Source organism: Dromaius novaehollandiae, chromosome 1 (assembly GCF_036370855.1).
Source record: "Dromaius novaehollandiae isolate bDroNov1 chromosome 1, bDroNov1.hap1, whole genome shotgun sequence".
NCBI classification, from domain to species: Eukaryota; Metazoa; Chordata; class Aves; order Casuariiformes; family Dromaiidae; genus Dromaius; species Dromaius novaehollandiae.
Genome location: NC_088098.1, coordinates 87,208,602 through 87,230,461, shown reverse-complemented (window position 1 = coordinate 87,230,461; position 21,860 = coordinate 87,208,602). Strand labels below are relative to the sequence as shown.

At 41.4% G+C, this 21,860-nt stretch overlaps 1 protein-coding gene across 1 annotated transcript in view; it reads right to left on the bottom strand.

Annotated features, from left to right (window-relative positions):
• The window catches only part of CLCN1 (chloride voltage-gated channel 1), a 42,448-nt gene continuing 20,588 nt past the window's right edge, over window positions 1-21,860 (bottom strand). The window contains exons 9-23 of the mRNA XM_064518996.1: window positions 18,346-18,430; window positions 14,996-15,097; window positions 13,045-13,129; window positions 12,464-12,613; window positions 10,364-10,433; window positions 8,664-8,774; window positions 8,319-8,532; window positions 7,501-7,634; window positions 6,729-6,955; window positions 6,504-6,609; window positions 4,677-4,759; window positions 3,887-3,925; window positions 3,160-3,264; window positions 922-1,008; window positions 1-439 (exon numbers count right to left, since the gene is read on the bottom strand). Coding sequence (XP_064375066.1) covers window positions 47-439; window positions 922-1,008; window positions 3,160-3,264; window positions 3,887-3,925; window positions 4,677-4,759; window positions 6,504-6,609; window positions 6,729-6,955; window positions 7,501-7,634; window positions 8,319-8,532; window positions 8,664-8,774; window positions 10,364-10,433; window positions 12,464-12,613; window positions 13,045-13,129; window positions 14,996-15,097; window positions 18,346-18,430 — 1,991 coding nt within the window. The 3' untranslated portion in view covers window positions 1-46. The remainder of the gene's footprint in view (window positions 440-921; window positions 1,009-3,159; window positions 3,265-3,886; window positions 3,926-4,676; window positions 4,760-6,503; window positions 6,610-6,728; window positions 6,956-7,500; window positions 7,635-8,318; window positions 8,533-8,663; window positions 8,775-10,363; window positions 10,434-12,463; window positions 12,614-13,044; window positions 13,130-14,995; window positions 15,098-18,345; window positions 18,431-21,860) is intronic.

The window sequence follows — 21,860 nt, the reverse complement described above, 5'->3', positions numbered from 1 at the left end:
GGCTGGCTCAGCTGAAGAGTGCAATAGACTGCTCCCCTCACACCAGCTATAAGGGGACATCCTCATCCTCATCTTCATCTAGGTCAGTGGAGCGTAGGCTTAGGTCCTTGAGGATGTCTGAGATGTTTTCAGCAACTGGCCCTGTCAGCTCCATCTCTTCCAGGTCAGTATCAGTGGCAGAGATGGAGCACAGGCCTTCCCCCTCATCACACAAGTGTGAGGGCTGGGGGGAATGGGAATAGGGAGGCAATGGGCTCTCTGCCCCCAAGTCTGCTGCTTGCTGTGATGCCACCATGCAGTTGTTCTGCTGGTTCCAGGCCTGAGTGGCCTGGCTGACCTTCTCACTGCTGACTGAAGCTCGGTTGGTATCACGGAAACTGGCAAGGGGTGGGCGGAGGCGAACACCGGAGCGTGTGGAGCCCTCTATTGCCTTCTGAAGCTATTGGAAGAGAAAAAGATCAGAGAAAAAAATGGATAAAAGGGAAGCTGACCCAGCCATACCCAGCAGTTCAGCTACTCTTCAGAGTAAAGGGCTCACACACAGAGAGAATCACAAATCTACCTCCCAGGCCTGAGGAGATCATATTTTACACTGGTGATTTTTCTTTCCACAGTAAATGACAAATTCCATGGCACTTTCAGAGTCTGTAATAGGCACTTAGTTAAGAGCCCTACTTTCATGAAAAGGACCAACCATCTAACATCTGTGTAAACAACATCTGCTGCCTCCTCTAAAATACATTCATCCAGTTTCTCTACATGGCTACCAAAGGGTTGACTCAGAATTCAAGACTGGGTTGAAAATGTAGCAATCACAGCCATTTATATTCCAAGCTCTATCCCCAGCAGGTGTAAATGTTTTGCAATGATCCACAGAATGTTTGCTGATGAGTAGGAGGAGATGGGAGGATCTTTACTTACCTCTTCCAAAGCCAACACTCCCCTCAGCTTCCCCATACTGGTTACATAGGCATGGCTGAGGCCCAGTAATGAGAACAACGTATGTGTCTGTGAGCAAAAATACAAAAGACTGTTTCAGAACTTTGGAGGCTGATAATGTGATACCTTGCAGTAGACCTAGGACACAGGATTTAGAAATGGGACTCCCAAAGGCATACAGCTCTGCAGTCATCCCAGTAAAAAGCTACCTCTTCCATTCCTTTTTCATAACTAGCAAATACTTGTCCTTCTGCTGTGTACCCATAGTTGCGAGTGTGTTGATGATACAGGGAACATTCTCAAGGTCATTCCCATCCTTCATCTGGCAAACAAGAGATTAACATGCAACTAGCTGTGCATTTGGAGACTTGTGCAGATCCTACTTCATTTTGGTGCTGGAAATAAGACTATCAGATAATTTTATATATATATTAATATACATATCTATTTTCTAGATATAATGATCACAGAATCAGAAAAAAAGGAGTCTGAAAGAAACTTCTGGGGATCTTCCCACTCATCCCAGGAACTTCCATCCATCTGCTCAGCCAAGGCAATATTAACCATGCCCACATTATTCTTGCCATTTTTGGACTAATCTATTCCTGATTTCAGAACCTTCTTAGGCTATTTATTCCAGTGCTTTCCTTACCAGTAAAAGACTCTCTTTTTTCTGTTCCAGAATGTTTCCCATTAAAATTTAAGCCTTTTACTCCTTATCCAGTGCAGTGGGAACCCTGAGGACAAGTTATTCCCTTTCTCTTAGAAAGCCTTCTTAAAAAGACAGATTATCATGCTGATCATCAGTCTTTGCTTCTTCAGCCTAAATGTACCCTATTCTTTTACTCTTTCTTTGTAGATCAGGCTTTCAAAAACTTTCAGCATTCTCAGTGGTCACCTATGGATCATTTCTAACTGGTTTATATCTTCTTTGAAGCAGCACACCAGCTGGACTCTACCTGTGGCCTTACATGAAGTGATTCTTTCAGAGCTGATGCTTGCCTTTTTTTTTTTTTTAACCTCCCATGAGATGTTAAATGTTATGTTCAAGTGTAAACCAAGGATAATCTCAATTTTCAGGCAGAAGACATTTTACCCTAACATGCAAGAAAGTCAGACTGCTTAGATACAATTTGATCTTGATAAGCTGGGCTACTCTTTCCATTGCCAGTACTATCACACAGTTAGCTCCAACCATGCAAGCCTCAAATAATTTGATTATTTATTCCAGCATTTTTTGCACATACAAGTTAGGCTGATTTGTCTGTTATTTCAGAGCTTCTAATTTTCCCTTTTTAGAAAGAGGTATGAACTTTCCCCACCTGTGATCTTCACACATTTCTTATCACCCTATATTCTCAAACATAACTGCTAGCTCATTTTCAGATTACAGCCAGTCCTTTAGAAAACTTCAAACTTATCTTACATATATGCTAACTTGTTCTTTTTTGGCCAAGGCTGAGATGTTACCCATTTGGTAACAGTAATTAATTCATTTTGTGGGAGGCATATTGATGAAAGAAAAGCTATTGATGAAAGAAAAGCATTATACCTTTTTGCTTCAGTGGGCAGCTTTCCCTCTCCATTGAGTAAATGCCCAATCATTTCTTATTCCTCAAGTACTTAAATAATGACTGCTTTTTCCCTAGGTTGTCCCCTCCTAGCTGCAAGTCATTTTGTGCTCTGGTTCTTCCAATTTTGTCCCTACCTGCTGTGTTTGTCTTTTAGAGTCATCCTGAGCTGACTCTGAAAGTCATCTGACCTGGCCTTCTCTTTGCTTATGCTTCAGATCAACGAAGAGCCTATGATTCAGGCCAGTTTCATGCAGCTCTTCTCACACACTGAAGCAGAAAAATTAATGAGTACTCTTTCCAGTGCTGCACACTGACAAACCAGAGTGTAAATCACAGTGTAATGCCTCAGAAGCAGGGCATATAACTCTTCTGGAAAAACCTATGTGGTGTCCAAAAGCTATTTTAATAAAGGAACTCAAGCTTCTCATCAACAAGCCTTTCATTTTCCAGGAGACTGGAGGTATGTGCGGAGGGTTACAGGCACAAAATGATTTCTGTATGTAGATGTGGAAGTTTTGATGAGAAATATAACTGGATGTGGACAAGGTGAGCCAGTGGAAGGTGAAGAAGAAGAAATAGTCATAGGCTAGACTTGCAACGATAGACAGTGGAAAAAAACTGTGGCTGAGGAGGACATTGCACCCACCTTGTGCAGGGAAGTTCTCTCCACCAGTTGGAAAGGGGAAGGATCTATGCGGCAGCTGTCAAAGCATACATCCTTGTCCAACTCCTCCTGTTCCCAAGCATCTATCTGACACAGAAAAGAGAGGAATCACTCTTAGAGTAATCAGCAGTCTTCCTAGTTTGTGGACCCAAACCAGACCCCTAGCATTCCCTTGTTAATGCTGCTTCCCTCTTATGTAGCGCATGCATCTGCCTTGCCCTCAGGTTTCACGTTCTTTCCTTACCAGATATCAAATCCCTATGAAAACACAGTAATTCCAGTACCTCAGCAGACAGAAAAATCATCTGGGAAGATGAAGCTTTGCTCCTTCCTGCTTAAAGGGGGAGTGAACATCTTAACTTTCTTAACTGAGTGCACCTTCCCCTTGTGACTGCAAGATAATAGTCCCTTTTTGCAAAGAATGACGGCACAACATTGACCTGTTGAAAGATTCAGGTGAGGAGGGACCTGTGGATGTCTCTAGCCCAACACCCTGCTCACAGCGAGCCTAACTTCAAAGTTAGATCAGGTTACTCATAGCCTTGCTCAGCCTATCCAGCAGAAGAATCTCTTCCCTTGCTTGGTGAAGCTTGCCCACCCTTTCTGAAAAAAAAATAGTTTTGTGTGTGACAGGAAGAATTACAAATGATGGAGAGTGAGCAAAGGAAGCAGCCACTTGCCCTCACTCCCTTTGTGCATCCAGTCTTACCTCTTCTGGACTCATTGTATCAACATCTTCTGCCAGCTCCTGCAGGAGAAAACACTGTTCAGGACAGAGACAGAGCCCACAGTTTCGCAGTGCAGAAAGGAAAGATGCACACTGTCTCCTCAACCCTTGTGGTCCCCTTTTTGTTCCAAACAGTGTATTAGTGAATGATTAGATTTTCTTTACACGTAAGCATTATAAGGTGTACTTTATACTTGCTGTCCTTCCCTTGTCAAAGATGGACTACGGAACACTTGTGGAGCAATTCAGGTGCCTAAACATAGGCATCTAGTGTTGCTTTAGATCCTCTAGGACAACCCACATGGGGTCCAGCCACTTCCCTAGACTGGATGTGTCTCCCATAGGCTTGATACGATATCCACCAACCCTGTGCAGATAGCTCAGACACACAAGGGCATCTAACATGGCACAAGCCAAAAGTATCTTTCCATTTTTATCTGTCCAAAACTATTTGCCAAATGGGAAAGAACTGCACTTTTTTCCAGGTTAACCAAAATGGCATTAAGATTTTTGCCAGGAAAAAGATTCCCAGACTCAGTCATGATGGCAGCCTTGACACCTGGGAACAGATGGCTGTCTTTAGGAGGTTACATACTCTACGTTAATCACACCCTTTTTCCTTGGAAGGAGTTCCCCAACGAGCTTGACAGAGTTCAGGACCATAAGCATGTCCACCCTTTGACCCAAAGCTGAATGGCTCTGTGTAGCAGGTTCTATTTCCATTGCATCCCTTCCCTCTTCAAGGTACTGCTAGGCTTTCTGGATCCCTAACCTGGACAGTTCTCTCCATTTCAGGTGGACGGTTGTAATAGCACAAGAGCTGCTCGATCAGTTGTCTCAAACTCCAGAAATTACCTGAAGGATGAAAACAAACACATGGATCAGAACAAGTAGGAGACAGAAATACAAAGCCCCATGTCCATCTCCTTGTCCATGGCAGACTGGGAAATGATATGAGGGACATATTAGATGGTAAATGACAGGGTAAAGCCAGTCAAGGCACATCATTTGATTTGTGAAATGGTGGCTGGGATATGCCAGAATATTCCCATGCAAAATCTGATCCTCAAGAAGAGGAAATAAACCATTACAAAATAGCCCTGATAAGAAAACAGAAACAAGGCTACTGGCAGAGCAAAAGATTAAACACAAGGGAGGGGAATTAATATTTGAAAGGGGGTAACAAAGTCAGAATAATAGATGAGAAAAATGATTTTGTTGAAACATGGATTAAATGACAGGAAAACAGACAGAAACTGCTGTGACTAGAGGGTTCTGCAGCCCACAAACAGAACGTGGTTTGGGAAATGAGGATGGAGAGGATTTAGGAATGACTTCAAAGACTAAGCATATCAACAGCCTGAATATGAGAGGTGCAAAAGGGTGACGAGTCCATGGGTTGTACCAACAGCACAATGGTGGTAGTGAAAAGGACTGCAGAATTATTCTCTCAGACAGTGCTGACAGGACTTAGCAAAAGGGAGGAGGTAGTATTTGGTGCTGTTGTGAAGTGAATAAGGTTGTGGAGGAAGGTGGGTCAGAAACAAACAATGGCGGCTGTGAACCAAATTAAGGCAGGGAAAGCCCAGTGAATACCCTCTGCTCCATCTGCTCTTGTCACTCCTGGATCACTCAGTGCTAGCCTCACTTAAAATATCTCACACAACGTCCTTGTTTTGATGTGATTATTTGTCGGAATTTGTAAGGAAGGTGGATGGCCGTCCCACCATTCTACCTCTATGGCTAGCACTGAGTGGGTTTTCCTATGCCATAAAGGCTTGGTGAAACATGAGTGTTGTTAAGGAACAAGACTGTGCTACATGCTATATTACATGTCCTCTTTACCTTTGGGTGGTTAAAAGCATGAGCCAGAGGCCTGTCTTCCATACTCACTCTCAAGATTTCGCTACACCACTGTGCTCACTTCCTTTCTGCATAGTTCAAGACACATCAAGGAAAAAAAAGTCCTCCATGAAATGTACATGATACAGGAATCAGAAATGAGATATGAGTACAGTCTTGGAAGCAAAGCTTGTATAGGCCGGAGTAGCACACAGAGAACACAACGCATCAGTATTTGTCCACCATGTTTATGCAGCTGAATCAAAGAGGTGTGTGTCCAAGGGAGGAGTTGTTCAGTTTTGGAAGATGGCTGAGAAACAGTCTAAGCTACTCATAAAAATTATGTCTGGTTATCTGTCAGGCTACTCTTCCCAGGAAAATTCGTTCGGGGGATAAGGGAGGCAAGAGATGGGAGGCCTCCACACAGAATCTCTAGAACATGTCTGAAGAGATATTATTGCAAAGGATAGAGTAGGGAGTACTGACAGGGGCAGAGCAGCTTGGATGGGCCTACTTTTGCTATACTCTTCGAGGGATCACAATCTGAAGATAATTCCAGATTAGTTACTCTGATGTTGAGGTGCATTAACAAAGTGCCTTTAATACAGGAACAGCAGAGAAAGCTGACAGTAACCAATCTCTTCTTTCAGTCTCTGGGATACCAGCGCCTCACACAAGCACGTACTCACAGTAAGTGTTAAAGTTTCCACAAGCTGGCTAGTGTGATAAGGCTGGTGCATGCCAGAGGTCATCATACCTGGAGGCTGCTGTGGCCCCAATGGTTCTGGAACTTGTTTAAGAGGACTCGTCGGGCCATTGGGTTCCTCTGGGTGAGTAGCAGTGGGACTGGGGGGCTGAGGCAACTGTTAAGGAAAAGAAACAAAATAAGGTCTACCCTGAGTTGTTTCTTTTTCAACCTCTCCCAATGTCTTACTGCTTCTTGAGCAGTCTCTGTGTTGCAGTCTCTCCTCTTCTCCCTCACCTCTGCCTTCTCATTGTCATCCTCATCCTCATCAACATAAGCAAAAGATTCATGCTTCATCTTGGGCAGGGCAAACCATGGTCCCTTGCTGTGCCCATCGTAGGGTGCCTCAGCCAGCTTCTGCTGCATCTCTCTGTGGAGGTGTCGTCGCCGTTTTGGGCTGATATGTCTCTGAAGGAGAGCCTGCAGTTCTGATCGCTCCACGGAACCCAGAAGGATCATGGACTCTGGAGGGACAGACCAGAGAAGACATTAAGCACCCTTTAGATCATATCAGCCCTCAAGGTTTTGAAAATCCCCTTCTGCACTCTGCCCCTTCCTCCCTCCAACCCCTTCAAAGTGTGCTGGCTCATACTGTCTCAAGCTGTACAAGAGGCATTGACCAGCCCTGCTAACTACTGGTAGTAGTACACTGTGGGGCTGTGAGAAGCTAACCATTCCTGAGCTCCATCACTCCTCAGCATCACATCAAAAGCAGGCTCTTTACTTATACAAGATCCCTCCCTGTTGCCAAAGTTCAGTCCACAAACTTCTCACATACCTCTCCTACCTTCTGTATCTGCTTCACTTTCCATGCTCCAGCCTACCTGTCTGACCATCTGAAACACCCTTTTGTCATACATGACCATAAGGGAGATTTTTAGGATGATTTTTTTTTTTTTTTTTTTTTACCTAGCGGGTCACACTGCCTCCTTCAAAGTATGTAATTTGAGAGCTAGTTTCCTTGGTTCTTTAAGTCTTCAGGAATGACTGGTTTCCCCACACAGCTTACCTGGCGAGTCCACCAAAGGCAAAGTCTTGACAGTGGTGCTTTGGAGTAGAGTTTGCAAGTCTCGGTATTTGCATTTGGAGGAGATGAATTTCACATCTTGGACCATAATATCCTCGACAAAGATATTATACTTGCTGTGATTTTTTGGACAATAAGGAGAAGAGTTAGCATATTAAAAGTGTCCAGTAGACAAATTCCCTAAAGAAACATATAAAATGACTATTTATTCAAAAATATTCTCTGTAGATTGGTAAATAATCTTCTGTGTAAGTACGCAAAGATGGCTGCGCAATGTGATCAGCACAATAACTGGATTTTCATTACAGTTACATTCCATTCCATTGACCCCCCCAAAATGCACACACATATATATAAAATATATATATATAGAGAGAGATGTATTTTCTGAGAGAGAATACAGAGACTGAATTTTCTTTTAAGCTAACTATCCAAATAAAATGATATTCCAACATTTTTTTGGAAAAAAAATCCAAAAAACAAATTAAGAAAACAATGGAAATGAGACATTTGATTTTTTTAACTGAAGCATTTTGATAATATTTACACAAAGTCAACAAAGTTGCAGATGATTCAGACCTTCCCTTTCAATGAAAAAAGAAAAAGAATTTTCTCCATTTCTGTGTATGAAGCTTTGTTCTACTCCACCTCTTGTTTTTTTCTCATTCTAGCCCTATTCTGCCTTTTTCTTTTATTTTTTAGTCCTAGCCCTTTTTTATGACCTTTCATTCTCCCATGGTATCACCCTCTTCTGTTTTATTTCTCCACCACTCCCCACCTCTACCTCTGTTGTACTGCACCTTATGTGATTCCAGCCCAGGTCTGGCAGGTAGGGCAATTTCTTCACCTGGATGATGCTGTCATAGAGGCTGGGCTGCAAACTCTGGGCCACCATGTTGGCAAGAATGACAGCCACCATCATGGGGAGGATGTGAGAGATCTGACCTGTCAGCTCAAAGCAGATTACAGCAGTGGAGACAGTGTGGCTTACTGCTCCTGTCAGAGCTGCTGCGCCTTTCCCAGGTATGGTGGAAGAGGAATAAGGAGAGAAGAGGAAAGAGTGTCATATAGAAACAGAATGTCATGTCAACCAGGAGAGTCGGGGATAGGAACAGACGAAGAAAGAGAAAGATGTGGAGACTCACCAATGACAGCATACCCTCCAGGTAAGATTCTGTAAACAATACCATCAAAGAGAATCCCATTAGGAAAGAGTGATGCCATGATTTCCCCAATAAGCCGGCCAAATGCAGCACCTGGAAAGCATAACCAGGGATTATGGAATTAGCATCTAAGGAATACAGTGTCTGTGCTGCGCATCTGTGCTGGACAATCACTAGCATATTTTCTAACACAAGCAAACGCAAAACTTACATTAAAATGACACTGGGTGCTAAAGAGTAGTGCTCAGTTACAAGGGAAGCTACACTCCAAAAGGAGAAAAAGATGTATAAATATAGTTGTAAACCCCTTATTCCTCCACTTAGGTACACCAGGCACAGAAATATTTGTGATCCCAGGGAGGATGAAGTATCTTTTTAAAGACATTAGAATTTTTGGAATATTCTGTGTAATGTCAATCCAGATCACAGTTGAGGCTCTTCATGCACTCAGTCTATGAATGTCCAGACATTAAAATCACTGACTCAAAGAATGCATTAGATGGGAAGGGACCTCTGGAGGTCTCTAGTCTGAGATCAGGCCACTCTGGTCTTTGTCCATGAAAGCTTTGAAAGTCTCCAAGGATGGAGATGCCCCAGGCTTTCTGGGCACCTCAGCCAGAGAAAGAATTTTTTCCTTACGTCCCATCAGAATTTCCCCCCTTGCAACTCGTGCCTGCTACCTCTTTTCTATTTACTGTGCGTCTCTGAAAAAAGTCTGTCCATCTTCTCTATTCGCCCCACATTAGGTGGTGAACGACTGCTGTTAGATCCCCTCATGGCCTTCCCTTCTACATGCTGAACAAGCCCAGCTCCCTCAGCTTCTCCTTGTTTGTTAGGTGCTTTAGCTCCCCAGCCATCTCAAAGGCACTTCACTACTGCACTTGGTCAACAGCTCTTGTACTGAGGGACCTGAAATGGCACAGTATGCCAGAATGATATCCCAACAGCTGAATACAGGGGAATAACCACTTCCCTTGCCTTGCTGGCTATGCTTTTTCTAATATAGCCCACTTCATGCTTAGCTTTCATGTAAGGACACACTGCTGACTCATGTTCAGTTGCTGCCTAACAGAACCCACAGGTCCTTAACACATTTGATTTCATTTGAGTTATGGATGCTTAATACTGAATTTCATGAGCTTGTATTCTTATACTTTAATCTCAAATACCCTTTCTTTCTTAACTGAAGCATCAGTATCTCTTTTTCTTTTTGGTCTTGGAATTAAAAATAATTAAAAATCAATAAACCACCATATATCAACATATTACAGTCAGAAGTAATGAATAAGTGGTTGATTACATTGCTGGTAATAGTTTTGAGCTTGTCCCCTTCTAGCTGGTCTTCAGGAGGGGAAAGGAGCAACTATTACTAATTGTTGTTATGAGAGTTCCTTTGTAGGTGAAGAGGCAGGGAGATGAGAAGGCCATGACTCAGCATGCTTCCCACAGCTTGGATTACACTATATAAAAGGATAGGGATTTCCTCCTCAGCATTTGAACCTGGGGGGCTGGGAAAAGGACAGAAGCAGAGGCATCTGGACTGTTAACAGAGATTGGCACAGACACCAAGTGGTAACCAGATGACTCATCCTCTCGAAGAATCCTACTGTGTACATAGACACTGCCTCTCTAACCCACTCCGTCTATTAGACATATACCCTGCAACATAAATTCAAACTCACCCAGAACAAAAACAGGCATGAAACCTCCACATGGGATTGGCATGGTGGTGGCAATGACAGACATCCAGAACTAGAACAGAGGTAGAGGGTAGAGGGGGAGGGTGTGATTGTTAGTGAGCAGCGATAGTATTTCCTGCAGTCCTACTCTACTGCCCAGCCTACCAATCTATAAAGAGATACATTCTGAGGGATGACAGCTCAGGGAGAAAGTGAAGGGCAAAGGTACTGTGGGGAGTGAAGGAGAGCTAGAAGAACTCAAGCAACACACCAGCACAGTGGCAGAGGACTTCTGGGTGACGACTATGATGGTAGCGAAGCTGAGTCACAAGAGAGATAAATCAACATGGAGAATTCCTTTGCCTAGGAATTTGGAAGGTGGGATTTCCCACTGCTCAACAGCTTCTTTTTTAATAGAACAGTGTTGTCAAAATTTCATAGATTGAAGAAAGATTTAGGTGGGAAGGGACCTCTGGAGTTCTGTCCTCCAACTCCCTGCTCCTGGCAGGGCTAACTCAAAACTTAGATCAAGTTGCTCAGGGCCTTGTCCAGGTGACTTCTGAACACCTCCAAGGGTGGAGATTCCCCAGCTTTCCTGGCACTTAAGCCAGAGCTGAACCACCTTCAGGGGAGAAATTTTTGTCTTGATGTCCAACTGTAGTAACTAGTAACTTTCCTGTATTACAGCTTGTGTACATTGCCTCCTGTCCTCTTGCTATGATAGGCATAATGATAAAAATCTGGCCTGGTAGTGCTGAGGCCCTGCTGAATCCTGCCAGGAAGCTGTAAAAGGGGAGCACTGCTAACTCAGCTCCCTCTTCTTCTAGCCAAGCCTAGGCCAGATGCAGCTGAGAATTGAGACTATAGAGCAGTGGAGAATCATGCCAAGTCTTTGCCCAGAGTCAAAACAGCTGGTTCTTTTTTTATATGATCTATCTCAGCTCAGATATATTCAGAAAAAAATAAATGGCTTGGAGCAGTTATCTAGTCATTTGACAAAGCATTAGTGATTTTCTAGTGATGGCAATAACATATGGGATGAGGCCAACAAACCTAGATTTTCAGAGTACAGATCTTCTAATGGAGAACAGATGAACTCAGGGTAGACAGACCCTGTAGTCCATCCTCCTGTCATTCAAATAAAGAAGATCTTATCTACTTGGTACACTATAATCAGTTATAGAAACAGAACCCTCAACTGCCTGTCAGAAATTTGACACAGTGTTTTACTCTAGGTGCAATCAGCTGTGTCAATCAAACATTAATTTCTGATCTACCAAAACCTTTGATTGATATTGCCAGGCTGCCTTTGCTCTTTCACTCCTTCATAACAAAATAAATCACCATTACTAAGATATTCTTCCCTTTTTCTCTATATTCTTTTACTCTTAGGAAAACTTTTTCTGCTACTTGTATTTTGAACACTGGAATATAATGTTTTCTTCTTTCAAATCTCTTGTCTTTCTCTGTCATGTGTCTTCTACACAGTTGATCCTTTCAGAGCCTGAATAGTCACAGTTTCCTAAGACTGTGTCAGCTCAGAACATTTAATTTGCTGTTGCTTTCCCAGAAGTGAGCAAAACTGTTCTCAGCTGAATTTCTCCATCAAGTTTCAGTGCTATTAGCAAATCCTGGAGCCTAATGCACATATAAAATGTGCTTGCATGTTTTTATTAGTCTCCTGTCTGTAGTCAGGAATAGGAAGCACACAGTATCAGACTTAGACCAAATATAAAATACCAGAAAACTTTTTACTTGGTAACTTATTTTCCTGGACCTTGAGAAATCCCTCCTGACCTCTGTGTCCTCACTACCAGCTACTACACAGTGGATCCTGAGGATCATTCAGTAGGAGCCATGAGGAACTAGGGAGGAGGGAAGGAGGTAAGTGAATTAAGGCCAGGAAACTCTTCCCTAATAATATTGGTCATTTTGCATTCAAGGCAGGCAAACATCACATCAAAAGATGTAAGACCCCACTTTAGTTGTAGCCCTTCATTCAATACCCAGCAGCTCCTCACTGGCAGTGTGCAAACTATTTTAGAAAGGATTGAGAATTTTCACCCTGAGTGGAGAAAGGTTATGGTAGTCTGTGTTTCCTACCTTCATAAGAAAGAAAAGGAGGATGATGATGAAGACACTGACTTTGGGATGGATCCAGGCAGCAGATTTCCCTAGGATCTGGGGGTCCCCTGTGTATTTTGCCCAGGTATAGTTATCAAAGAGAGAGCTGATGGCTTCCCGTGGCATCAACTAAACAGCAAGAAAACAGTGATGAGCCATGACATTAGATGGAGTAATTTTTTACCTCTGTTCCTACAAAGTGGAGGAGATTTTTACTTCTGGACATGTCATGATTATGAGACTTCACTGACATTTTTAATCTTCAGGAAGAGAGACAGGACTTTACCTGAACTGTTGAAAGGATAACAACCACTTTATCATCTTTCATATACATGAGGTAACATCTTCCTTATTAATTTGCTTAAGAGAGCACACATTTTACAGGTTTTATATGAAGGGGATAGCAGAGATCACAAGTCTCAGAATATAGTCCCTTTCCAGTCCTAACTGCTCTCAAATCTTCCTTCCCCTTTCCCTGATATAAGCATTTTGGGGCATAGGAGAAGGGGAGACTGTTCCCCAGAATTACACCGAATTGCAAATGCACATCCCACTCTCACCTCTCCTGCCATGAACTGCCCAAACCCTGGAGGAAATGTCACTGTTGCTATAAGGAAGGTTATAACCCCTGGGTACATGAGGCGGCTGAAAAGAAAGAAAAGAAGTTTATTAAAATATAACCTCACATTCTTGTAGCACTATCACTTCAGGACTATGATTGCTATTTCTATGAATGATATCTGCTACATCTGCTCTGGAGTTCTATTGCTGATAATTTAATGCCCAGCTCCACTGATCATCATCATTCATAGAGAGTTTAACTGACAGCAAAGCAATTTTTTTTCAGTCACAAATAATGTAATGGAAGGGAGGGAGAGATGGGTGCATGCAGGGATGTATGAAATGCACAGAATTAAATATACAAGGATGATGTGCATTTACAATGGCATGCTGACTCATTCCCAAAAACTAGCACCTCCTCCAGTTGTCCTGATTATTCCACTTTTTTCTCTCCATTCCCCATGCCATATATTATGTCCTGCTGGCTAAACATGGCTATTAAATATGGATATTTAAACATGGGTATTTCATAGATTTCTGGATGCATTATCCCATTGCATTAATTCTTATGGGAAAAATTGCTTTAGTTTCTCTTGAATTGCTGACTGCCACAGTTTTGGGGGTCTGGTAGTGCTGGGCCATGTGGGGCATGGCTGGACAGCAGGCTGAAGCCACCCATGTTTTGCTACCAGTGTGTCCAACCCTAGGTGGGGTTTCTGCAGGGGTACGCTGTAAGCCCTCACAGGCACCAAGACAATGTGAACTTAGGCTGCCTCCACATGCTTGATTAGCACCACATGCTTGATTAGCATTGCCAGGCCTCCCCTGACAAGTTACTGGGTTCTTTACAGGGGTTTCTGGCTGAAATGTCATGTTATTCAAGAAGACATAACACATTAACTTATTGCAGTCTAAGAACCTACAACATTCTGAGAAATATTAGTCAAAAATTTAAAGCAAATGCCTTGCTTTTCAGGCTTCACTCAACTTCTGTATTTACTTTGTTACAATTTTGATGGCTCTGCAGGTACCTACAGGTAATCCTACATAATAAAGAAAGACATTTTTTTCTTCCATATCATAAATGAAGCTATTTGGAACTTCCTTTTAACTACAGATTTTTTTCTGCTCAGATCTGCAAGTTCCTGACAAATGTAGGCCCTCCACACCTCTCAACTTCAAAAATTTTCATAGCATCACATTTCTTCTGTAAAGAGACTGAAGGTATTTAAAATTAGGCCCATTTTCTTCTTCAGGTTATTAACAGTAACTCTGGATTTATTAGAGAGGACAAAAACATTTAAGTGCTTTGTAAAACCTTTATTGCTAAGTTCTTTATTTTGTTTCACATTTTTCTTCCATGCAGCAATTCATATCATTTGGTTACTATCAGTTTCAGGTTTTGGTTCTCAAGTATGCAGTAATTGGAATGCTGCAGCAGGTTCTTTACATTTTTGTATACATTTTGATTAAAAAAAACCTTTTCTTTTAGATTTTTAAGATGCAGCTACATTTCAGTTGTATCTAATTTTCTTAAAATGTAAATAATGTTGAATTCCTGGGTCGAATTTTGATTTTTTTTCTTTAATGTATTCTAAAAAATAAGCAGTACCTCTTAAAAAACATGAACATCAATTTTCTAATTAAGAACATTTCCTGTTCAATCAACTGTTTCGCCTGCCCTCTTAATGTATATTGCAGTAGAGTCTCCTTCCAAAATCAAGAAGCTTTGTGAAACTATTGGAGCTGATCAAGAAGAAAATCCAGCTTAGAACAGATTTAAGTTTGCAGATACAGATATGTTACTCTCAGAAAACCTCAGATTCTCATACTTTTACCATCTCACATCTCAGATAGTTCTACTAGTTTCCAGAAAGCATATGTTACTATCCAGTGCCAGCAGGGCATCAAATCTGATCCCTAAAAGAAAGTATCCTCAAATGCACTCACTGTTTGGTGAGAAACTGGCTTAGAGCTGTATGACGTCGGATGCATAGGACCACTTGGCGATTGAGATAAACGAAAAATGCTCCAAGGAATCCAGAGCATATCCTAAAGTGAAGAAAATGAAATAAAATCATTCAAAACAAAACACAATATACAAATTATCAACCAGAAAACTGAGTTGTAATGTTTTTCCTCTTCAGCTGCTCATGAAGCCTTTTAAATGTTGCCTAGAGGGTTGCTCCTATAGCAACTCATTTGAAGACACTAGCCTCCTGATGAAAGGGGAGGGACCACTTTGGACCTCCTTGACGCACACACTCTCAATTTACTACTTAAATTTTCACTTGCTTGAATGGAGGAAATCCCATGTCAGGAGGTGATGTCCAATTCCAGGACACAATAAGGCTGCTTCTGAATTCTACCTGTTCCTCTCCTTTTCTTTGCTGTGCCTTGGCCTACCAAGGCTTCCAAAGATGCCTCCTGTAAATGCGCGCATGCACACACACACACACAGATGTGCAGCCAGTGGAGAAATAAACTATGACTCTGTTGGCAGGACAGATATCGTGTGACGACAGTTCTATCTATCTCAGCTACATCTTGGTTGAATATAGGGTTTGTCAATAGTCCCACTCAGAATTAATGTACTGAAAACAAACTAGAATATACATTTCTGTGGCTGTTCCTAATTTTAACTGTTCAAATACTTGGGTGATGAAAATAGTATCAGAACCTATAAAGAAAGACTGATAGATCTCAGAGGAGACTGGAAAAAGGCAACTGGGCAAAGACCTGCCTCATCAGAACTTAAACACCAAATTAGAAGAGGGGATAATAAAAAAAGGAAGGAAGGAATTTGATTCAGCAAAATTATTTTTCTATATTATATATAAAAAGTGATAGTAACTTTTCTTATGCTAAAAACTAATTATGTCAGGTACATGTTCCTAATCACTCTGCCTATGTTTCTAATCCTAATCAGTCCAAAAAAGTATAGCTGGCTGTAAGAAATGCCCTTCGTCCTTATACTCTCTTTCTTAATGAGACCTGGGTAAATAGGGCCTAATACTCAAAGATGAAGTTAAAAAAAGAGCTGCTTTTAAAATTGATAGGACGAAGTATTATTTTATGCGGCATATAATTAAGCCACAGAATACTGAGGATAAATAAACAACTTTTTCATTCTATTATTTTTTAAAAATAACATATTTTTTCTTTTTTCATATGTTCTACAGGTTTTTGCTTTTAAAAATCTCATTCAAAGATGATTTTAGCTTACTTCCAAAAAAAAAAACAAAAAAAACCCCACGTTTTGAAAAATTCCTGCAATGGGCTTGGCTATTTAAAAGTAGCATAGAAACAAATTACATCTATCGTAATAGTATTCACAGAAAACAAAATATGTGCAACGAACTTCTCTTAAATAATTTAAACCAGCACTATTCAGCAGTACTGCTGAACTAGACCAGTCCCTTGGGCAATGTAAGCATTCTGTAGCTGCACAGTGAACTGAATCTCTTTATAATACTTTGCATCAATAAAGTAGATCCCTCCATTCCTGCTTATCAATTTGCCAAAAAAAGTAGAAGTGCTTCTCCTGTATAATTTTTGCAAATTATTAACATCTGCTGGCACAGAGGGACAAGATCTACCTGTCTGTACTGCATGGGCTGGCTCAGATTTTCATGCTACCTGAAAGTGAAGAAGTAAGCTGGATAGAAAGAGAGTTCAGCTTTGAGGAGAGACTGAACTTTAAGAGAATTTGTAGCATTCCAAGTCTCTAACTTCTTTTTTTTTTAATACCACATTGGTCTTCCTGGCCTTTGAAAGTATTTCATACCCATCATACACTACACTGCTCTCCTAGCCTATGTGCAGCACTACAAAAAACAGGCCTGCCAATTCGGTTCAAAAAACAGTGACAATAAGTTTTGCATTTTATCAGTTGTAAATCAAAAGGATGTTTTTTTTTCTTGCTTATCTAAACAGATTCCCTCATGTTCAGCAAGCAAATGAAAGCATGCAAGTCTATTTAAGGACAAGGAGAACAAAGTAGATAAATACGATTAGCAAAAACTCCTGGATATTGATAGATGTTAAATATTTTTGAAGTCTTTAAAAATCCCCCTTCAGTTCTACAGGCTGTGTAAATGAATGTGTGAGCAGCCTCCTAAAACGAGCTGGAAAACCTGAACTATATTTCTGGTCGTGGAGCCAGGCCCCCGAACAGAATACATTCACCATGCCAACACCAGTATTTTTTCCTACAATGTATTCCCTTCACTACTGTTCTGCAGTGATTTCCCTGGAGCCTTTCCACTCTAACCCAAGACTTTTCCTAGCAGCAATTCCAAACTCAGATTTTTCTCCAATATTTCCCAATTGTCTTCCCATTTTTTCCCAAATTCACTCTTTCGTTTCCTAAAATTTTCTCCACGAATGAAACCAAATCAGATATCTCAATAAACACTGACTGACACAGATCATAACAATTCAGCCATTGTTCCCACTGGCTCCAGTTACTATTCAGCTGTTTTTACTAGTTCCTCTACAGTACATAGCGCTTTTGGAAAGGATAACCATTCTGTCCTTGTAAAAGTCAAACTTCATGGTTAAAATTTTTGTCCCATCCCCCCAGATCCTCTGAAGTTTGTTTTCCTCTGATTTCCCTTGCTTGCTGTTGGAACATCATGTTGGAATGTACTGATTGCCCAGATCTTAACAAAGTGCATGTAACTTTCTAGATATCTAAGCTAGAAAAGACTTGGCCTTAGTTTCTGATGCAGAGCTGCCCCAACATGGTAGAAAATAGACATGCAAATTAGTCTTAACTTATTCCAACACATTCCTCCCATGCTCCAACCCAGGCTGACAGAGCATTTCTGCCTGGAGATGGCCTTCCCATAGCAGAAGTCTCAGAAACACCACTTTCTCTTCTCCTTCTTCACCAACAGCCCTCATCTCCTCAAGATCTTGGCAAATAAACTCAAAGTAAAGAAAAGAACTGCTGTCAAGCAAAAAGGCCATCTGAGAATGTCATCCAGATGATTAAAGGACCATTGAGTAAATCTATACCTAGAACATAGACTGAGCTAGATTTTTCTCTCCAGAACTTAATATCTGAAAACGGTAAATGGAAAGGAAATGACAAGCACCTAGATACTACCCCTGTTTCCTTCTTTACCCATCTGTTTACATGAGCATTTCTTAAGGCAGAATCCCAGCAAGCAGAGGACTTACTAGTGATGGTCAAAATGCCATAAAGAGCTGTGACTCTGTTTTGTAAAGGAATTCCTAACAGAGCTCACTGGATATCCCTCATTGTGCAAGGAGCTAAGTCCCTGTGGACTTACCCTATTACAGCAAATGCTGGCAGCTCTTGCAGATCAAAGGGGAAATCCATGCGAAAGTTAGTTCTGAACAGGGCTGTGATGGTGACTGTGTAAGAGAAGAAAAAGGCAGAGAAGGAAAGGGAAGAATGAGGTGAGATGCTAAATGCCATAAAGCTGGGGATAGGGAGAGGGGAAATAGTTATATACATATGTGGTTGCATGATATCATATACAGTATTACAGATGTGCAGACTTCTCTGATTTTGGTATTGACTATTTTTGAACACTTGTGACCCCAGTAGTTTAGATGATATAGGTCTGTGTTCAGAGAATGTATACTTTTTTAGCTACGATCCCAGATTTGTAAAGGGTTTTCTTTTTTTTTTCTTTTAGCTTTTCTTTAGAATATAAAAGGTCTTCCCATTTTGCTCACAGACTCTATAAAAACCTTTTTGCAGAAGCAGGCAGTGCTCACATCCCTGGAGAATTCTTGTCACACACAGTTGCAATTACCTTCTGGAAACACAGCTCAGATCCTCTCTGAAGTTACATCTGTGCAATTTTTATGAGTGGTACGAAAAGAATAAAACAGTCTTAGAAACAAGAGACAGAAAAGATCAGCTAAGGTCTTCTCCAGCTCACACCTCCTGGTAGTGTTGCACTGCAAAACTGACTCAAATGGTGAAGCCTCCCCTGCTTTTACATGGAGGTGCCTAATTATGTGGAAATGGTAAAAATCTGTATGCCAATAGGTGAAGTCAAAAATACCAAGCCAATACAAGGTGGAAACATAGCTGAATGGGTATAGATATGAATCCCGACCAATTTTACAGGCTTCTTGGATCAAGGAATTATATGCACAGTAAGAAAAGAAAAGAAAAGAAAAGAAAAGAAGCAGTGAAAATCAAGCATAATATGATATTGATGGGAGACTTTAATTACTTTTTAACTGGTCAGACAGGACCAGGTTTAGAGCAGTGATTTAATCAGATCTCTGTGGGCTACATTACCTAAGACAGATGAACCTGTCTAACAGCATGTTACTGTTCAAAATGACTCTTCACCCTCCTCTTCCCCTTCTGGCTGCGCTGTTCTGCCCCTCCCCTTGCCTCCTCTGACACATTCCAAAGTCTTCATTGAGTTCTTTCACCTCATTAATACATCAAAAAAACCTATCTTATTTCCTGCATTAGTCCTTTGCCAGGGTAGTGAGTTGAATGGAGGGGTCCACTGACCAGCAGAAATGGCACAAGCGAGGGCAGAAGACTGGCTCAGGACAAGGGAAGGCAGAAGATGGTGAAAAGAAGGACATCCCCTTTTTGGTAGATGAGCCCAAGAAAGGGGTAATCTTAGTTTTAGGAAACAGACAGTGACAAAAGTATAATGACCTCAATTTCCAAGGGTCTGACAAGGTGGCAAAAGTGACCAGGGTGAAGGGAAACAGGTCACAGCACTTAGTCTAGGTTCTTTGTATATTCCAAAGAGATAGAAAGAGACATCCATAGAAGGATTCAGCCCATCAACCTTCAGTTTGTCTCCTGAAGCTGAATGGTTAAGCTGTTTTCTAGAGGCACCCATCTCTCTCCATTGTCTACAGCGGTAGCCAGTTAAGTAGTTTAGAACAGCTGCCCAACTCTTACATGGTGAAAGCTAAGAGAGAAAAGTTCCATCACAAAAGAGACTGTTGTGAAATGGGAAGGTCTACTTAAAAAATCTGTGGATATTGAAATAACAATAAGCCATGTGTAGGAGAGACCAGAAAGAGCAGAAGGAAGGCAAGGCATAAAGCACTGTGACAAATAAGACAAAGGCTCAAGATGTGGCCAAATAGAAATCTTGACAATTGCAGAACTTTAGTCTTCCATGATTAGCTAACAGGGGCAGAAGTTGCAGCAGCCAAGCAGAATGGGCCAGATGTTATTTGAAGAGGATGTGATGTAAAGCCAACTAACAAAGACAGCGGCATCCAGAAGCCTGGATTTTGTAGGTATAAGAAAAAAAAGAATTTTGTTCAGAAGCTGCACAACTTATTTGTATCTGCCTACTCTAAAGATATTGCTTCCTTACTTTCAACTTCCTGGCAGCAATGATGCAGCTTGGAGGTAAAAAAAATGACAATTAAAGAGACATTAGAATGAGGTGATGACTTAGAAGGCAATAAAATCATGGAGAATATGCCTTTGAGAAGTGTTCTGAGGCAGATTAGGAAATAGATATGTGAACTATTTAAAAAAACAGTCAGCCTATCTGATGAGCACTACAGGTTGCTGTGACTGGAGGGAAGCATATGTTTTTAAGAAGATTGTGGAACAATGTGGTGAAGTGCAAATGGAGTCTTGCATTAGTATGTGGCAAATTGGTAAAATATATATAGATTTTAAAAGCAAGTAAAAGCCTGGAAATTCTTGTTTTGAACCTCAAAGCCAAGGCAAAAAAAAAAAAAAAAAACCCTCAAAAAATTCAAATGAATAGGAAGTTTGTCACTTGGAGTTTTTTGAACAAGGCTGTAAAACAAGATTAAAGGGAATGTTACCTATTTAGATTATTGAAAGGTCCCACATGAGGCTGTGGAGCCATATGCAGAGGTCCACTGATCAAATGGAAAAACGGAAAATGTTACCAGGGATCAGAAGCTAGCCCAGAGAGGCAAAAAGGTGGGTTTGTTACGACAGACACATAATAGGGGCTGCAAATTGTTATCTTGGGGATCTGTGGTGTTGAATGAATTTTCTCAGGGGTCAAGATGGGAGCTGATTCTGTTTAACATTTTCATCAATGTCCTGGACGATAGGATGGAAAGTGTGATCAGTGAATTTGCTGACCATACTAAACTGGAGGAGGGATGGGGCATGGTCAATAAGTTGGAGGGCTGGGCAGCCATCAATACAGAGTAGCCTCAACAAACTGGAGGACTGGACTGTTAGGAACCTCATACGTTCAACAAAGGCAAATGTTTAGTCCTGCCCCTGGAATGGCAGGTGCATCAGTACAGTCTGGGGAGCTAGTGAATAGAAAGAGCTCTTCAGAAAAGGCTGGGAGGCCTGGTTCAATGTTCACCCTTCTGGCCACATTAGCGAGAGCACAATCAGCAAGTCAAAGAAGGCAATTATTTCCCTCCATATGGCAGTGATGAGGCCACATCTAGCATATCTTTGGATTCCCCAATATAAAAGAAATATTACAAAACTGGAGAGAGTCCAGGGAAGGGTCCCAGGATGGTGAGGGGCATGGAGCACACGATATACATGAAAAGGCTAATTAGTTCTATTCAGCTTGGAAATGAGAAGGCAAAGGGGTGTTCTTGTACCTAACAGGAAAGTTGTAGAAACACAGTGAAAGGACAAGAGGCAATGTGCACAGCTTGCAGCAAGGAAATTTTAACTATATATAAGGAAAAAATGCTTCTTTTGAGGGTGGTTCAGCACTGAAACAGATGCCCAGAGAGGCAGTGGAAAGCTGGCTCTGCTATAAGCAGCAGTTTGGACTACAGACCTCCAGGGGTGTCTTTCAACCTAAATCTTTCTATGATTCTATGA